A 13,760-nucleotide genomic window follows, 5' to 3' on the forward strand; every position below is an offset into this window, starting at 1 on the left:
AGCTGTATAGGTGAAAGGGCATGGCAATATAAGAGGTGGAATGTTATGAGGAGCCGCTATCGACTGTCGTAGGAAGTCCACGGGTGACGTCTCGTGGAGTCTCAAGTTGTCACGCCCGAGCTTATCCTCCACTCAACGTCCTTCCGCTCTTCCCCCTCCACCATTATTCCCACCTTGGTTCTTGTCTTATGAATTGACCATCTCTCGCTAGCCCATTGTCTTTGCATTGCATGTGCTCACCCCTGCTCTCCTCCTAGCTTCCGCCCCTCACCCGTTCAATGATGGCTAGCCCACCACCCGTCACCGAGGACCAGAACCGCCTCCTCGAGGAGGCATTGGGGGTGGTGAGGCAGCAGTCGAGTCTGATGCGCAAATGTCTAGAGACTCCTGGAAAGCTCATGGATGCGCTGAAATGCGGGTGAGCTCCCCATTGAAACTGCCTAGGCAGCGACCTCGGAACGTGCGCATTGAATCCATATGCTAACAGCTTGAAATCTACCTCTGCAGATCGACTCTTGTCTCCGAACTACGAACCCCCAGTCTAGGCCCGAAGCAGTATTACGAATTGTACATGGCTGTCTTTGATGCGCTGCGACACCTTTCCGTCTACCTAAAGGAGAACCACCCCGTCAACCACCTTGCCGACCTATATGAGCTCGTTCAGTATGCCGGCAACATCGTCCCCCGATTGTACTTGATGATCACTGTGGGTACGGTTTACATGTCCGTCGAAGATGCGCCGGTCAAGGAGATCATGAAGGATATGATGGAGATGAGCCGAGGTGTTCAGCACCCAATCCGTGGCCTGTTCTTGCGATACTACCTCTCCGGTCAAGCACGGGATTATTTGCCCTCGGGAACCGGCGATGGTCCAGAGGGTAATATGCAGGATTCGATCAGCTTTGTTTTGACGAATTTCGTGGAAATGAACAAGCTCTGGGTTCGACTTCAGCACCAGGGCCCCTCACGAGAGCGGGATAGGCGCATACAAGAACGACGCGAACTGGAGCTGCTCGTCGGTAGCAACATTGTTCGACTCAGCCAGTTGGTTGATCTTGAAGGGTACAAATCTGGTATCTTGCAAGCTCTTCTGGAACAGGTTGTACAATGCCGAGATGTCCTTGCGCAAGAATATCTCCTGGAGGGTATGGCTCCCTGGTCTCCTTTCTCTCGGAATATACTCTTGCTTGGTCCATTTGCTAATCTGATCAACAGTTATCACAAAGGTCTTCCCAGATGAGTTCCACCTGCACACCTTGGACCTTCTATTATCTGCCATCGCCAGACTTAACCCGCACGTGGATCTGAAGAAAATCGTCATTGGTCTTATGGACCGTTTGTCTTCTTATGCGGCAAGGGAAGCGGATTCGGCGGTAGAACCAGAAGCACGGAAACAAAGTGAGGAAGAAGCTGTCACTAAGCTATTGCAAAAGCTCGAGCTTGCCAAAGAGACCAAAACCAAACAACCAAAGGACGCCAGTGCCGATGAAATTTCCAAGGAAAATGGTACCGAGAACGACGAAGCAGAAACACCCAAAGAAAGCGCCGAGGCTGCTGAACCGCCAACGGAAGACAAGCAGATTGAGAATGGGGACGACGCTAAGCCTGGTATCCCAGCAGAAATTAAGCTGTACGATATATTCTACGATCAAGTGGTCAATCTGATCAGAACCCGTGCACTGCCGATTCAAGACACCATGGCGCTGTTGGTATCACTTGTCAATCTGGCATTGAATACTTATCCAGACCGGTTAGAGTATGTTGACCAAGTCCTGGACTTCGCGACGCAAAAGACTGCCGAGTACACTGATCATGCCGATTTGCATTCGGCGCCAACCCAACAACACATCCTCCACCTTCTCAATGCTCCTCTCAAATCTTACATCTCGATCTTCACAGCCTTGGCATTGCCACATTACCTGCCACTACTGACCTCACAGTCGTACCCTACAAGGAGGGCTGTTGCTGGCGAGGTCATTCGCAGTCTCTTGAAGAACAAGATCTTGGTTTCCACAACGGAAAACCTCGACCGTGTGCTCCAGACGGCAAGAGTATTGATCAAGGAAGGCATGCAGCAGTCTGCTGGCTACCCTGGGTCACAGTCCCAACGGCGGGGAGGAGAAACTGACGAGACGGTAGAAGAGCAAGGGTGGCTTGCGAGACTCGTGCACTTGATTCAGGCATCGGACAATGACACTCAGCTCAAGGTAGGGTCATTTGCCATATGCTTTATTACCTATAACTAACAGTCTGCGATAGCTTCTGCAAGCAACGCGCAAGGCATTCGCCGATGGTAACGAACGAATCCGCTATACTACTCCTGCAATCATAACGGCCTCAATTCGATTGGCCCGCAAACTGAAGTCGCGCGAGCATTACGACGACAATTGGCAATCGCAGTCGTCGGCTCTATACCGGTTCATGCACCAGAGCGTCAACAATTTGTACCAGCGCGTAAATCCAGGTTGCGCCGATCTCGCACTCCGACTGTTTGTCATGTGTGGAGAGATTGCCGATCAAACAGGATTTGAGGAAGTCAGCTACGAGTTCTTCGCGCAGGCATTCACCATCTATGAAGATGCCATCAGCGACTCGCGCGCCCAATTCCAGGCCGTATGCATCATATCAGGCGCCCTACATGGGAGTCGTGGATTTTCTAAGGAGAACTATGACACACTCATTACCAAAGCTGCGCTGCATGGAAGCAAACTCCTCAAGAAGCCCGATCAATGCCGCGCGGTGTACCTTGCAAGCCACCTCTGGTGGGTAGTCGAGAACCCTCAACGTGGAGAAGAAGATCCCAAAGATGTAAGTTTATCTCCAATTCCAATGTCTTACTACCTCTTAGCTGACGTCAACTTTGCAGCTCTACCGTGACGGCAAACGAGTCCTGGAGTGCCTCCAGCGCGCCCTCCGTGTGGCCGACGCCTGCATGGACACTGCTGTCTCCGTCGAGCTATTTGTGGAAATCCTCAACCGCTACGTCTACTATTTCGACCAGCAGAACGAGACCGTAACTACCAAGTACCTGAATGGTCTCATCGAACTCATCCACTCCAACCTGCAGACGACCGAAGATGAGCAAAATGCTAATCTTGACGCCCCGAAGCGCCACTTTGAACGCACGCTGGAGTATATTCGCTCTCGCGAATACGAAGGCATTGTTACGGACCCACCAAAGTAATTGTCAAGATGGATGTCTAGGCCATTTTAGTCAGGACACACATCTCCCAGTTATCTTCAAGGAGCAGTGTACGTATGTGATGTGCCGATTCTGTGTTCATCCCCCTGGCAGGGCTTGTTTTCTGCCCTACTCTATTTCCTTGGTCTTTTTTGTCTTTCTTTTGTTCCTGGAAGCCTGCTTTTCTTTTTCCCTTGCTGCTCCTCGGTCTTCTTTCATCCCTAGTATATACAAGTGTATCATTGTCTCCGTATAACACCATACCCTTTCAACGTGATTTGTATCGGCCATGAACAACCTGTTCTCTTTTCCATTTGTAGAACCACTAAGCACCTGGGTAGCCCCGAGGGGTCAGTTAATGGAAAATATGATCTCATCCATGAGGAACCAGCCACTAGCTAATGTCCTCTAAAGTATATATAAACCCTATCTGCATTGCACGTGATACCAGAGACCACGCAGCTCTACGTTACTACCTATATACTTACGTTCTACGCGAATGGCCAGCAAGCGAAAGCCGAAGAAACCTTCGATCATGCAATTGGTCAAGACGATGAACGGAGTGGGAGACTAACCCTATCTCCACGGATATCGCTGCATAATGTAGAAAGGCCAGAGACTCATACCGTACATAAACAAATCCGGATGCCATACTTAAAAGTAAAGCATTCAAACACATTGGAAAAATACCAAGCAAATAAACAACCCATATCAATAGCAGTGACTCTTTCGGGTAGAAAGATGTAGACAGATGTGTGAGTATGACGTTAATCCATGACGCTTCAATAAAAAAAGGAAATGAAAAAGAAATAGACGAGGGCATTTCAAAGTCGTTCCAGTAAGAGTGCTGGAAAGGAGGCCGAGAAGAAGATTCATCCCAAGGCCCAGTTGGCATCAAGTCGTGATCAGGATAGAGAAGTCCCGCCGAATAAGCCAGTCGGAGGCGAAGCATACTGTCGCAGCACGGAGGGTCCGCCGAATCCGCTGAAGGGGGCTGGGTGACTGTTACTAGGAACCGGGCTGCCGATATCGCCAGGCACAATGCTACCCCGATGACCTGAGGCCGCGCTGTTGGGATCGGGCTCGAACCGGACAGACTTGCCACTCGGGCCTTCCTTGATAGAGAATGATCCGCCGCCATTCTGCGGACTGCCTTCTGTATCGCAGATATCAAGCATTTCATCCAAAGAGATTGATGGCTCGCCTGAGTTGCGCAGCTGCTCCACCTGACCGAGAACAAGGTTCACATCATGGAAGCTCCCAGCACCCTTCTGCGGGCTGGTCATTGAGTTCAGGTGCTTGCATGCTTGGATGACCAACAGGCGGATTGTAACGGGCCGAGAAGTGTGGGGCCGATGATGACCACCCGCTGCGAAGGCATTATTGGGAGGCCAGCCAGTTCCGGCAGGGGCGGGTCTCCATGTGGAAGGGAAAGCAGAGCCTCCGAAGGGCGCCGCACCCCATGTACTGTTGCCCATGGGAGAAACAGCTGCCAAGTTATTCTGCGGGGATCCTAGAGGATCCGAGAACAAGGATGATCCTTGGAAGCTTGCTCGCGTTGGGCCCGGGAATGGCCCGGGTGCGGGGGCACCAGGCAATGATTGAGACAGATTTGATGGATATGTAGCATCAGTGTCATCAAGGAGTGCACTGCTGCCTAGATGAGCACTCAAGCCATCCACATCTTGCTGCGCGGAAGCATTGCCATTGTTCTGTCGGTCCTGTGCGGAGCTGGATGGGCGTTTGATAGGGCTGGGCCGTGTGATGGGGAATGGCTGGGTCCCAGACTCTAACGGGGAACGGTCAAATGAAAGAGAGGGCTGCCTGGAATGAACTTTTGACAGACCTGCTTGCTGCAGAGGGAATGCCCCAGGCACTCCATGGTTGCCAGCGAAGGGAAGACCGTGTCCAGAATCAGGTGGGAACGCTCGGCTCGGCGGCATGGGGCGTACACCGTTCATCCCAGGCGGCGCGGGAATTCCGCCAGACCCATTGAATGGTCGCAAAGGGTTCATCATCCCAGCATTCGACGAATACATCGATTCTGGAGGGTGAGCCGATCGCGGAGCCATTCCTGGTATGCCCGGGGGGCTGAACGGTAGACCGCCGAGGCCAGAAAATGCTGAAGGATTTGTGCGCCCTAGAGGGGACAGAGGAGCGGAAGGCTGAGGGTGGTGCAAAGGAGGCTGTTGATAACCTTGTCTGGTACCAAAAGTCGCTCCTGACTGCGAATGACCCATGGAACGCGGGGAAATGGAAGGGTGGTGAGAGGAATCGGCGCTGTTAGGTTGCGAGTGAGGGGATGATGTAGAAGAGCCATGGTGGGATTGCTGGCGAGGCCGCCCCGGGGTCGAAACCTTGGGAACAATAGGTGTCGCCGTGGGATAATGCGGAGACTGCAGGAAACCAGGAGGGGCCTGGGACTGGAGATTGTATGGGATGACGCCTGGCAGAGTGTGTGGTGGCGAGGTTCTGACTTGCTCACGTTTTCCACTACGGTCTCGGATCTCCTGCTCTCGCGCCGCATCTCTGTCCTTTCTCGCCTGCTCTTCGCGCATTTTGCGGTCACGCTCCTCTTTGGCCTTCTTTTCAGTGGCCTCACGCTCTTCCTTTTCTTTGCGCTTGGCTTCCTCTCGCCTCTTCTTCTCCTCCTTTTGTTCTCGTTGCTTGCGCTCAGCTTCAGCTTGACGTTCCCGTTCTTCTTTGAGCCTTCGCTGCTTCTCGGCTTCTTTGCGAGCACGCTCTTCCTCTTGTGCCTTTCTTTCAGCTTCTCGTTTCTTCCGTTGCTCTTCGCGCTTTAATCGCTGTTCTTCGAGCTTTTTCTCTTGCGCAGCCTTCGCAGCCGCTTCCTCAGCTGCCTTCTCAGCGTCCCGGCGGGCTTTCTCCTCTTCTTTCGCTTGTTTTTGCAATCGTTTCTTATCTTTCTTCTTTTGCGCTTCCCGGGCCTTTTTCGCATTGCGTTGCTCGTTCAACGTCTCCTCTTGGAGGAGCTCGTCAATTAGCTGTTTCTGACGCTGCTCGGCAACTTTCTCTCGGTATGCTGTCATAACTCGTTGCTCAAACATCCGGGCGGCGAAAATCTGGAACATCCGTCGTCCTTCCTGCATGCGTTGTTCTTCGGTCATGGCATCCTATTACTATTGTTAGCAAACTTGCGCGAACAATATCACATCCTAGATCATAGACCCGTACCATTTCGTCCTCGTCGAACTCTTCTTCCTCTTGACTATCATAATCCTCATCATCCTCTTCATCATCGTAGTCCTCATCATCTAGAGGACCATGATTATGCCCATGGAAGGATTGATGAGCAGCAGCCATTCCGTACTGTGTATCTTCCTCTCTTTGCATCCTCCGTTCGGCCAGTTGCTCCATCATATCGATGAAGTGCTTGCCATCATTTTTGAGGAGATCGTCCGCAACTGTAAGAATGCCATCTAGTAGAAATGATAAGTATCCAAAGTTAAACGTCGAACCCTTATAATATCGACCAAGTGACCTTGTTGCATACCTTTCACAGTTAGACTATTCCCAAATGCAAAGAAATCAGCGCGGGCTGCTCGAGCTTCATCATCCTCAAGGTCTTCGTCGCTGTACAGCTCCTCATCATCCTCTTCCTCGTCCTCGTCTTCTTCGTCATCCTCCTCCTCTTCTTCTTCGTCGTAATCCTCTTCTAAATCATCGTCGTCTTCGGGTAGCTCCTGGACCCGGCTCCGTGATGGGTGAAACTGGCCGTGCGTCCTAGTATGCTGCCCTGGGGCTCGAAGGGGTGGTTGATAGAGTCGAGGAGGAGGGATGATAGGAGCTCCTTCGTCGAATGCGCCTTGATTATTATTCGCATATTGTTCCAGTTCCTCGTAGTATGCGTCGTAGAGGACCTCTAGCTCTTCTTCGATCGCAGTTCGTTTTCTTCCACAAACCGTACAACTGCAAGAGTGCTTTTGCTGTTCTTTCATTTTCTTCAGAACAGCATCCTTTTCCACCTTGACAAGCTGGCGTCGTTCTTCTTCACCGAGCTCAAACCAGAAGGTCCTGATATTTTCCCGTTCTTCCAGAGTTGACTGGTTCCAGATGCTGCTATTTTTCATAGGTTTTCCAGTGAATCGGCTGATGTATGGCATGGATTGAGGAGGCGGAGGAGGGTGGGAGAAAGTGGCAGAAGGGTTCGAAAGCGGAGTTGCGCTACGATCAGCATGGTTATGGGAATTGGATCGCGCTTTCTTATTTTTCTTCCTTTTCGAGGTCTCGCCCAAGGCAGCATGGTGACCGTCGGGTCCGTTCATCGTGGGTCCGTGGGGATGTTCTGGTGGCGCAAATCCATAATGATCACTGCTTGCTGTATGGGAGTGATCGTCGAGGTGATATTCGTGGTCTTCATTGTAGGAGCGCTGTTCATCTGTCACTCGTGAGTCCGCATCTCCGGGGGCGTAAGCATCAGGATGTTCGGCGGCTAAGCGAGCAGCTTGTTTCTGGCGACGTTTCTGCTTTTTGCGATTCACAGAAGGCGCAGATGTTGCGGCCGATCCGGTCGATGTAGCGCCTTGAGGACCCCGCGCGTGGGTCTGGCCGTTGGTTGCTGGAAGCGGAGTTGCTGACATATGGGTCGCCATGGTGGTAAAATAAGCTGCAGGGACTGCCTCAGCAGCATACTAATACCGTCAGAGCAAGTCTTGAGTTAGAAGAGCAAGGTCAGAGAAGGTGGGTGGTGGAATGAGGAGGGAAAGCGGAGAACGGAAGAGCCAAAGAGCCCTACCAACAAAGCTCCGGTGATTCCACGATCTGGTACGAACTTACCGGAATTATTCCCCTTGGCGTATTCACGCACAAAGAGTCAATCGCGTTCTTTGTTGTTTGCTCAAAAGACACTTCCGTAGTGGCAAACGTGAGGGGTGAGATAGGATAAGGACACGGGAGGAGGGGGGTTGAAAGACAATGATCCCGGCGGGTCACGACGTGTCTGCGCTTCGGATTAGCTCCTGCAGGCACTGGCAAACCAGCGGAGGAAAACAAACAATGAGTCAAAGCTAGGATCAACAACCTTGAAAGGATATTATCGCTGAGTGAGCGCCGAGGCAGGAGGTACAACAGATCGAACGCCAACGAATGGATGGAGTGATGGGCTTTCCAGCCTTCTGGCTGGTTGGTCGTGCCGCCGCAACGGGATAGCCGCCGCAAGCGAGCTGGTGCCTTAACCGTCAGGCCTGAATCTCAAATTGTATGCTTAAGTAGCACTATCTTAATTGCAAGAATATCATGCAAGCGTAGTGATGTAGCAAATTTCAAGTCATTAGCTAGATCAGCTTTGCAGTCAAGGTATCATGCATTGGTTACAAGAATAAAACAGTCTACATCTCACTGCTTTTCCATGTTGATCCACCTTGTTTTGAGTCACATGATGTTTGACATGCCCGCCTTTGAACTGCCAGCAATATCCCCTACATTAGGCGGTGAAATGATAAAACGGGCAGGGAGACAACCTTGGAAGTATGAGCGCTCTGATCCACCGAGCTATGTGTGAGACACGGAGAGCGCTAATTAAAAATATCTCCTAAGGAGATAAACAAGAGAAGGGCTCAAAAAAAGGATCCCCATAGGATGATCAAACCCGAGGAGAAACCCATCTCTCTTATTAATATTTATAGTACTAGTCCTCTTCATAGTCTCGGCGTGAGCCTTAATAAATCTCCGCTTGGAGTACTCCGTAATTGTACCTTCTTCCCCTTCATCTTATCTTCCTCCTTCAGCTTGCGCCTCTTTTTCTAAAAAAACCTTCCGCTCACTCAATTTCTACCCTTCGACTCTCTCTTTAAAACCCCCTATTATTTTGAGGTTGTCCAGGGATTCTCGTGTCAACGTCAGAAATTCCCCCAATCATTAGCCTCAGCCGCAGCGCGACCTTTTCCCCCCTCCCCATCAACTCGTCACGTCACTGTTCGGGTGCATCTTCAGGCCACCAGTTCATCTTCTCTCCGTAATCCTTTTGGGCACTATCGGCCCAGGGCTGGTCTTTCCTTACTATCCGTGTTCGCCAATTCTCGTAATCAGCTGAAATCTGACTCGGAACTCCGCGTCATCTCGCTGATCCACAACACCCTCCGCTCTCCCATTACTTTTGTGTATCACGAAAGGGTTCCGCAACCTTCATAATGTCGCAACAACAGGATGATAATGTGATGCGAAGGTATGTGTAGCCCATTTTTTGAGATGGTGTCTTACATCCCGCTGCATGGCAAAGGAGATTATGCAAGCCGATTGGAAGTGGCAGCCTAGCACCTTCCGATACCATTGCCAGTGGGATCCAAGGCAGATTGATGTCCGCCTGTGCTAACTTGAAGCTCCTGATAGGAAGCTTGTCATCATTGGTGATGGTGCATGTGGAAAAACCAGTTTGCTCAGCGTCTTTACCCTCGGGTACTTCCCAACTGTGAGTTCAGTCCTTAAGCCCCTGGAAGAAGCTTCTAGAAGCAGAGTCCGTGGCTAACATGTTCTTATATCGCAGCATTATGTTAGTACCCTCGACCTCGATACATCCCCTCCGAATCATATGTCTGACATCTCCCCCGTTAGGTACCGACGGTATTTGAAAACTATGTGACGGATTGCCGTGTCGATGGCCGCTCAGTCCAATTGGCTCTGTGGGATACAGCAGGACAAGAAGATTACGAGCGCTTGAGACCATTGGCCTACTCGAAAGCCCATGTCCTCCTGATTGGGTTCGCTATGGATACTCCTGATTCGTTGGAGAATGTGAAACACAAGGTTCGTCTCAGATAAAATGAAGCATCGGCAGTGAATCGGTAGTGGTACTGATCTGCGGAATAGTGGATCGACGAAGCAAATGAGCGATGTCCCGGTGTGCCGATCCTTTTGGTTGGATTGAAGAAAGATCTTCGTGAAGACCCATTAGCGATTGAGGAAATGCGCAAGAAGTCACTCAAGTTCGTGACGACGAAAGAGGGTCACGATACCGCAGCGTCGATTGGAGCCCGCAAGTATCTTGAATGTTCGTCTCTGACGGGCGAGGGTGTCGACGATGTATTCGAGGCAGCCACCCGGGCTGCGTTGCTCACGTTCGACAAACGAAAATCGTCTTGCTGTGTGGTTATCTAACGCTACAATTTGGGATGTGCAAAATGCCGACTCTTTCTCTGCCAGCGCTCGGTTTTTCTGTTGACTTGGAACTTGATTGATACAACTTGGTGTAAACCATGATATCGATTGACACTCCGTTGTATCATGCATCACTGGTGTTTGGGAGGTTCTTGTGCTAACCCGGTCGATTGATCTGGGTACGATGTCTGCTTTCCGGTTATTTTTCAGCCGTGTCTTTTCCCTTGCAGGTACTTTCTTACGTCTTTCCTTTTTTTGATCAATTCTTTGTGGCTTATGCTTATGCACGTGCAACTCCGGATTCCCCTCCTTCTCACATTCAATCCCCCGAAGTACATTGCGATCTCGCTCATTGTGTTCTCTTTTTCTTTCATGTAATTCTGGTGCCTTTGTTTTCAGCGCTCATTTCTCATACATTGTGCTCAGACCCGCTTAGGGTACCATATAATCAACTATCTCCTTTCGGCGTGTTATACCTTGTAGCTATACTCCTATATCTATAGGTACCCCTACACACATACGTAGTCATAGCATATCGCACAGGAAAGGTATACAGTTCAAAGAAAATAGTATAGAGCTTGAAATGCGACTATATCAAGATGAAAAAAGAAATGCATATGTTACATAGCGCCAAATTGATCCTCGGATACATATATCCTGGGCCCTCCAGTCCAATGAATCTTCAAACCATCAAATCCAAGACAATTTCTCCCTCAAGTCCTTTATTTCTGTCCAGGCTTCTTCCAGTCATAGTTCCAGCCATCAGAAGGAGGGGAATCAGTCTGCATGCGAGCATACTCGATAGGGAACATATCAGTGAAGATACCCTTCTTGTTCATCGAGACACGGAACAGCTTTCCTCCATCACCCGCGCCAGTGCGCAACTCCTCACACGCCTCCTGCATGCTCTGGTACTGGCGCATCAACTCGAGCTCGTGCTTGCGGCGCTGCTGGGCCCGGAACAATTGCCAGGCGCGATGGATGGTCCAGTGTCGAAGGTAACGGTTGCGGGAGAAGCGGAGGGGACGGGGGGTGAGAGGGTGGTGGAGGAAGTAGCGGATGAGAGCTGAAGAATTGGGAACGGATCGTTAGTTTTTGGTTCTCTTTCCATGGGGTTGGCTATAAGACGTGTTTGGTTTGGTTATGGGGTTTGCGGGTCGGGACTCGGGGGAGGAGAGCTCCGCGCAGGGGTATAGCACGTACTGATGCGCTTGTCAACAACGGGGCCCTTGCCCTTTCTCGCGGCCATTGCGCTTGTCGTCGAGAATGGCGCTGATTGCAGGGCTGCTGTGACTGGGCCGGGCTGTTGTGTTTGGCGGTTCAGGGTCTCGTGGCACGTCCGGGCAATTGATGGACGGACCGGCGCCATCGACATGGGAATCTTGAAGACATTCGCGAGAGACGCGAGGGCTGGTGATAAGGACTTCATTGCGATGGTTGTCTGTTAGGTGGAAGGAATGGGAAGGGCTCGATGTAATTGAGTTCCACGGGGAATAATTCCTTGACGGCAGAATCTTGTCCGCCTATTTAGCCGCGCGCTTAATGTGATCAACATTCCTGCTGCATGCATCTCTAGTGCGACGCATTTGTACTTCATGTTGTTTCAAAATGACAATTTGATTTGATTATTGAATAGCAGGGACTGGAAGAATACAATAAACCCAAAAAGGAAATTTCTACGTGCGATGACTGGTCAATTAAGCCAGTCTTGAGATTGATGATAGGTACAGATAGAATTGATACATGGCTTTTGAGCAGAGATCATGACTTGGTATTTTTGTCGATTGATAAGATAGAGGTATTCAGCAGTATCGAGAGTCATCAAAGGCATCACATATGAAGTATCCCACCAAAGCCGTCAAAGAGAATGCCATAAAACGCCATAGAATGCTGTCGACGCGCCGAAGATAAGCAGAGGAAAGTAGGGACTTAAACCGATTGAAACAAGGAATGGTCTGTTCAAAGCTATCCAGTGGACCGCTTTGATGCATGGTGTTTCTTAGCTCGATCGTAGTTCAAGACCTTGCGGCGACGGTGTGTTTGGGCTAGCTTCCACCGGCAATAAAGGACCAGCGCATCCTTCAACAGAACAAACATGCATCCGCCAACAACACTGCGACCCCAGCGAGTCTGAAGTAGCCCTAAGCGGCCACGGTCCGTGACCGAGGATGTCCATGACTTAGGCAGAAGATACTTCAATAGGCCACCCATTGACGCAGAGACTGCTGGGAAGACCAGTGCTCCGAGTACGACATCAGCGAGATTGCTGGTATCGGCAATAATCTCGTTCTGTCGCCGCCCAAGCCCTAGTGGGTTGTTGTTTTGTCCAGCATCTTGTGCTCCGTTGGGGCCGCCCTCGGCATCTTCACCCTGTCCGACGGCCTCATGGTCCTGTTCATCTTCATTGCCCATTCCCATTTGTAGTTCAAGATCGATCTCCATCAGGATCTGTCCGTTCCCATTTTCACCGAACCGGTCGAGACCCTCCGCCTGATCTTGTTGCTGCGCATCATCCAAGACTTCTTCCGCCGCGCGGGGTTGTACCTCGGCAATCCACTTCCGTTCCAGGCCACCAAATACCCGTTCGTAAAGCGCTCCGTAGAAGCTCTTGATGTATGGAAGCGCGGCAAATGTCATAGCTGGTGTGGGTGGCCACAAGTCGAAGTCGGGTTCCTGCCCGGGGTTATGCGCAGCGAAGAAAAGAACTGGAATAGCCGGAAGAAGGCCTTCGGCATACCGAGTGCGTGAAAATATTAGGACGAGCGGGATAAGTGGCAATCCGATATTCATGCCGGGATTCCATGGCCCCTCCATAGTCTCCTCCATGATCTGTCTGGCTTCCTCGGTACCGAAAACGAGGTACATCGAGTAAACCCCATGCGCGCAACACCCAGCCCACACAGTGCCGGCCACTGTGAACATCATGCCGGGAAGAACTAATCGCCCTGCTACGCGCTCGACCAGTCGAAGCATATCGACCACGTAGCTCCGCGGGCGGGTGACCACAATTTCCGTCTTGCACTGAGGGCACTGCATTGTTACGCCGCCGTTGCTTTTGCGCGACCGGGGATTTTCCATGTCGGCAAGCCAGTCGAGCAGACATGCCTCGTGGGCTGTTAAGGCACAAGGGCAAGGCGACCGCCATTCCAGGTTCAGTGGCGAGTCCTCCGTTTCATCTGTATAGCAAATCCAGCATTTGCGCGGTTCGTCTTCCTCCGAGACATTGGGGGGTTTTGATGATGGACTGAGTGGTTTGCTGGAGATATCCGATCCGTGGCTTGGTGTTGATACGCTCTTATTCAAGAAAACAGTTTCGGTGTCCTCCATCGACTCCTCTTGAGGTGAGATGGTCTGTTGCGAGATGGCGTTTTCATCAGGATTGGCGGACGTGGTGTCATCGAGTGGTCTGGTTCTGCCTGCTGCAGAGTATCCCGGGACGGACGCCATCGTAGCGGAGACAAGATATGCA

The 13,760-nt window shown here is 51.0% G+C and overlaps 5 protein-coding genes across 5 annotated transcripts; 2 read left to right on the forward strand and 3 right to left on the reverse strand.

Moving 5' to 3' along the window:
- Window positions 1-234: 234 nt before the first annotated feature.
- On the forward strand, window positions 235-3,184 carry N7489_008966 (vacuolar protein sorting-associated protein 35; the record flags this gene model as incomplete). Its single annotated transcript, XM_056714716.1, has 5 exons — window positions 235-418; window positions 508-1,145; window positions 1,216-2,207; window positions 2,260-2,808; window positions 2,867-3,184. The coding sequence occupies exons 1-5, from the start codon at window positions 279-281 to the stop codon at window positions 3,182-3,184; spliced, it is 2,637 nt and encodes an 878-aa protein (XP_056562338.1). The 5' UTR covers window positions 235-278.
- Window positions 3,185-4,086: 902 nt separating this feature from the next.
- N7489_008967 (uncharacterized protein) lies at window positions 4,087-7,791 on the reverse strand (the record flags this gene model as incomplete). The annotated part of the gene is made up of 3 exons (XM_056714717.1): window positions 4,087-6,312; window positions 6,374-6,618; window positions 6,693-7,791. The coding sequence occupies 3 exons, from the start codon at window positions 7,789-7,791 to the stop codon at window positions 4,087-4,089; spliced, it is 3,570 nt and encodes a 1,189-aa protein (XP_056562339.1).
- Window positions 7,792-9,327: 1,536 nt separating this feature from the next.
- On the forward strand, window positions 9,328-10,291 carry rho2 (uncharacterized protein; the record flags this gene model as incomplete). The annotated part of the gene is made up of 5 exons (XM_056714718.1): window positions 9,328-9,362; window positions 9,527-9,605; window positions 9,681-9,686; window positions 9,749-9,940; window positions 10,004-10,291. 5 exons carry the CDS (start codon window positions 9,328-9,330, stop codon window positions 10,289-10,291), a joined length of 600 nt encoding a protein of 199 aa, XP_056562340.1.
- Window positions 10,292-11,013: 722 nt separating this feature from the next.
- Window positions 11,014-11,720, reverse strand: N7489_008969 (mitochondrial 54S ribosomal protein mL40; the record flags this gene model as incomplete). Its single annotated transcript, XM_056714719.1, has 2 exons — window positions 11,014-11,357; window positions 11,495-11,720. 2 exons carry the CDS (start codon window positions 11,718-11,720, stop codon window positions 11,014-11,016), a joined length of 570 nt encoding a protein of 189 aa, XP_056562341.1.
- A 536-nt stretch (window positions 11,721-12,256) lies between these two features.
- N7489_008970 (RING finger domain protein) lies at window positions 12,257-13,738 on the reverse strand (the record flags this gene model as incomplete). Its single annotated transcript, XM_056714720.1, has 1 exon — window positions 12,257-13,738. One exon carries the CDS (start codon window positions 13,736-13,738, stop codon window positions 12,257-12,259), a length of 1,482 nt encoding a protein of 493 aa, XP_056562342.1.
- Window positions 13,739-13,760: the final 22 nt, after the last annotated feature.

This window comes from Penicillium chrysogenum (genome assembly GCF_028827035.1).
Source record: "Penicillium chrysogenum strain IBT 35668 chromosome Unknown utg000005l_segment0_segment0, whole genome shotgun sequence".
Classification (NCBI taxonomy): domain Eukaryota; kingdom Fungi; phylum Ascomycota; class Eurotiomycetes; order Eurotiales; family Aspergillaceae; genus Penicillium; species Penicillium chrysogenum.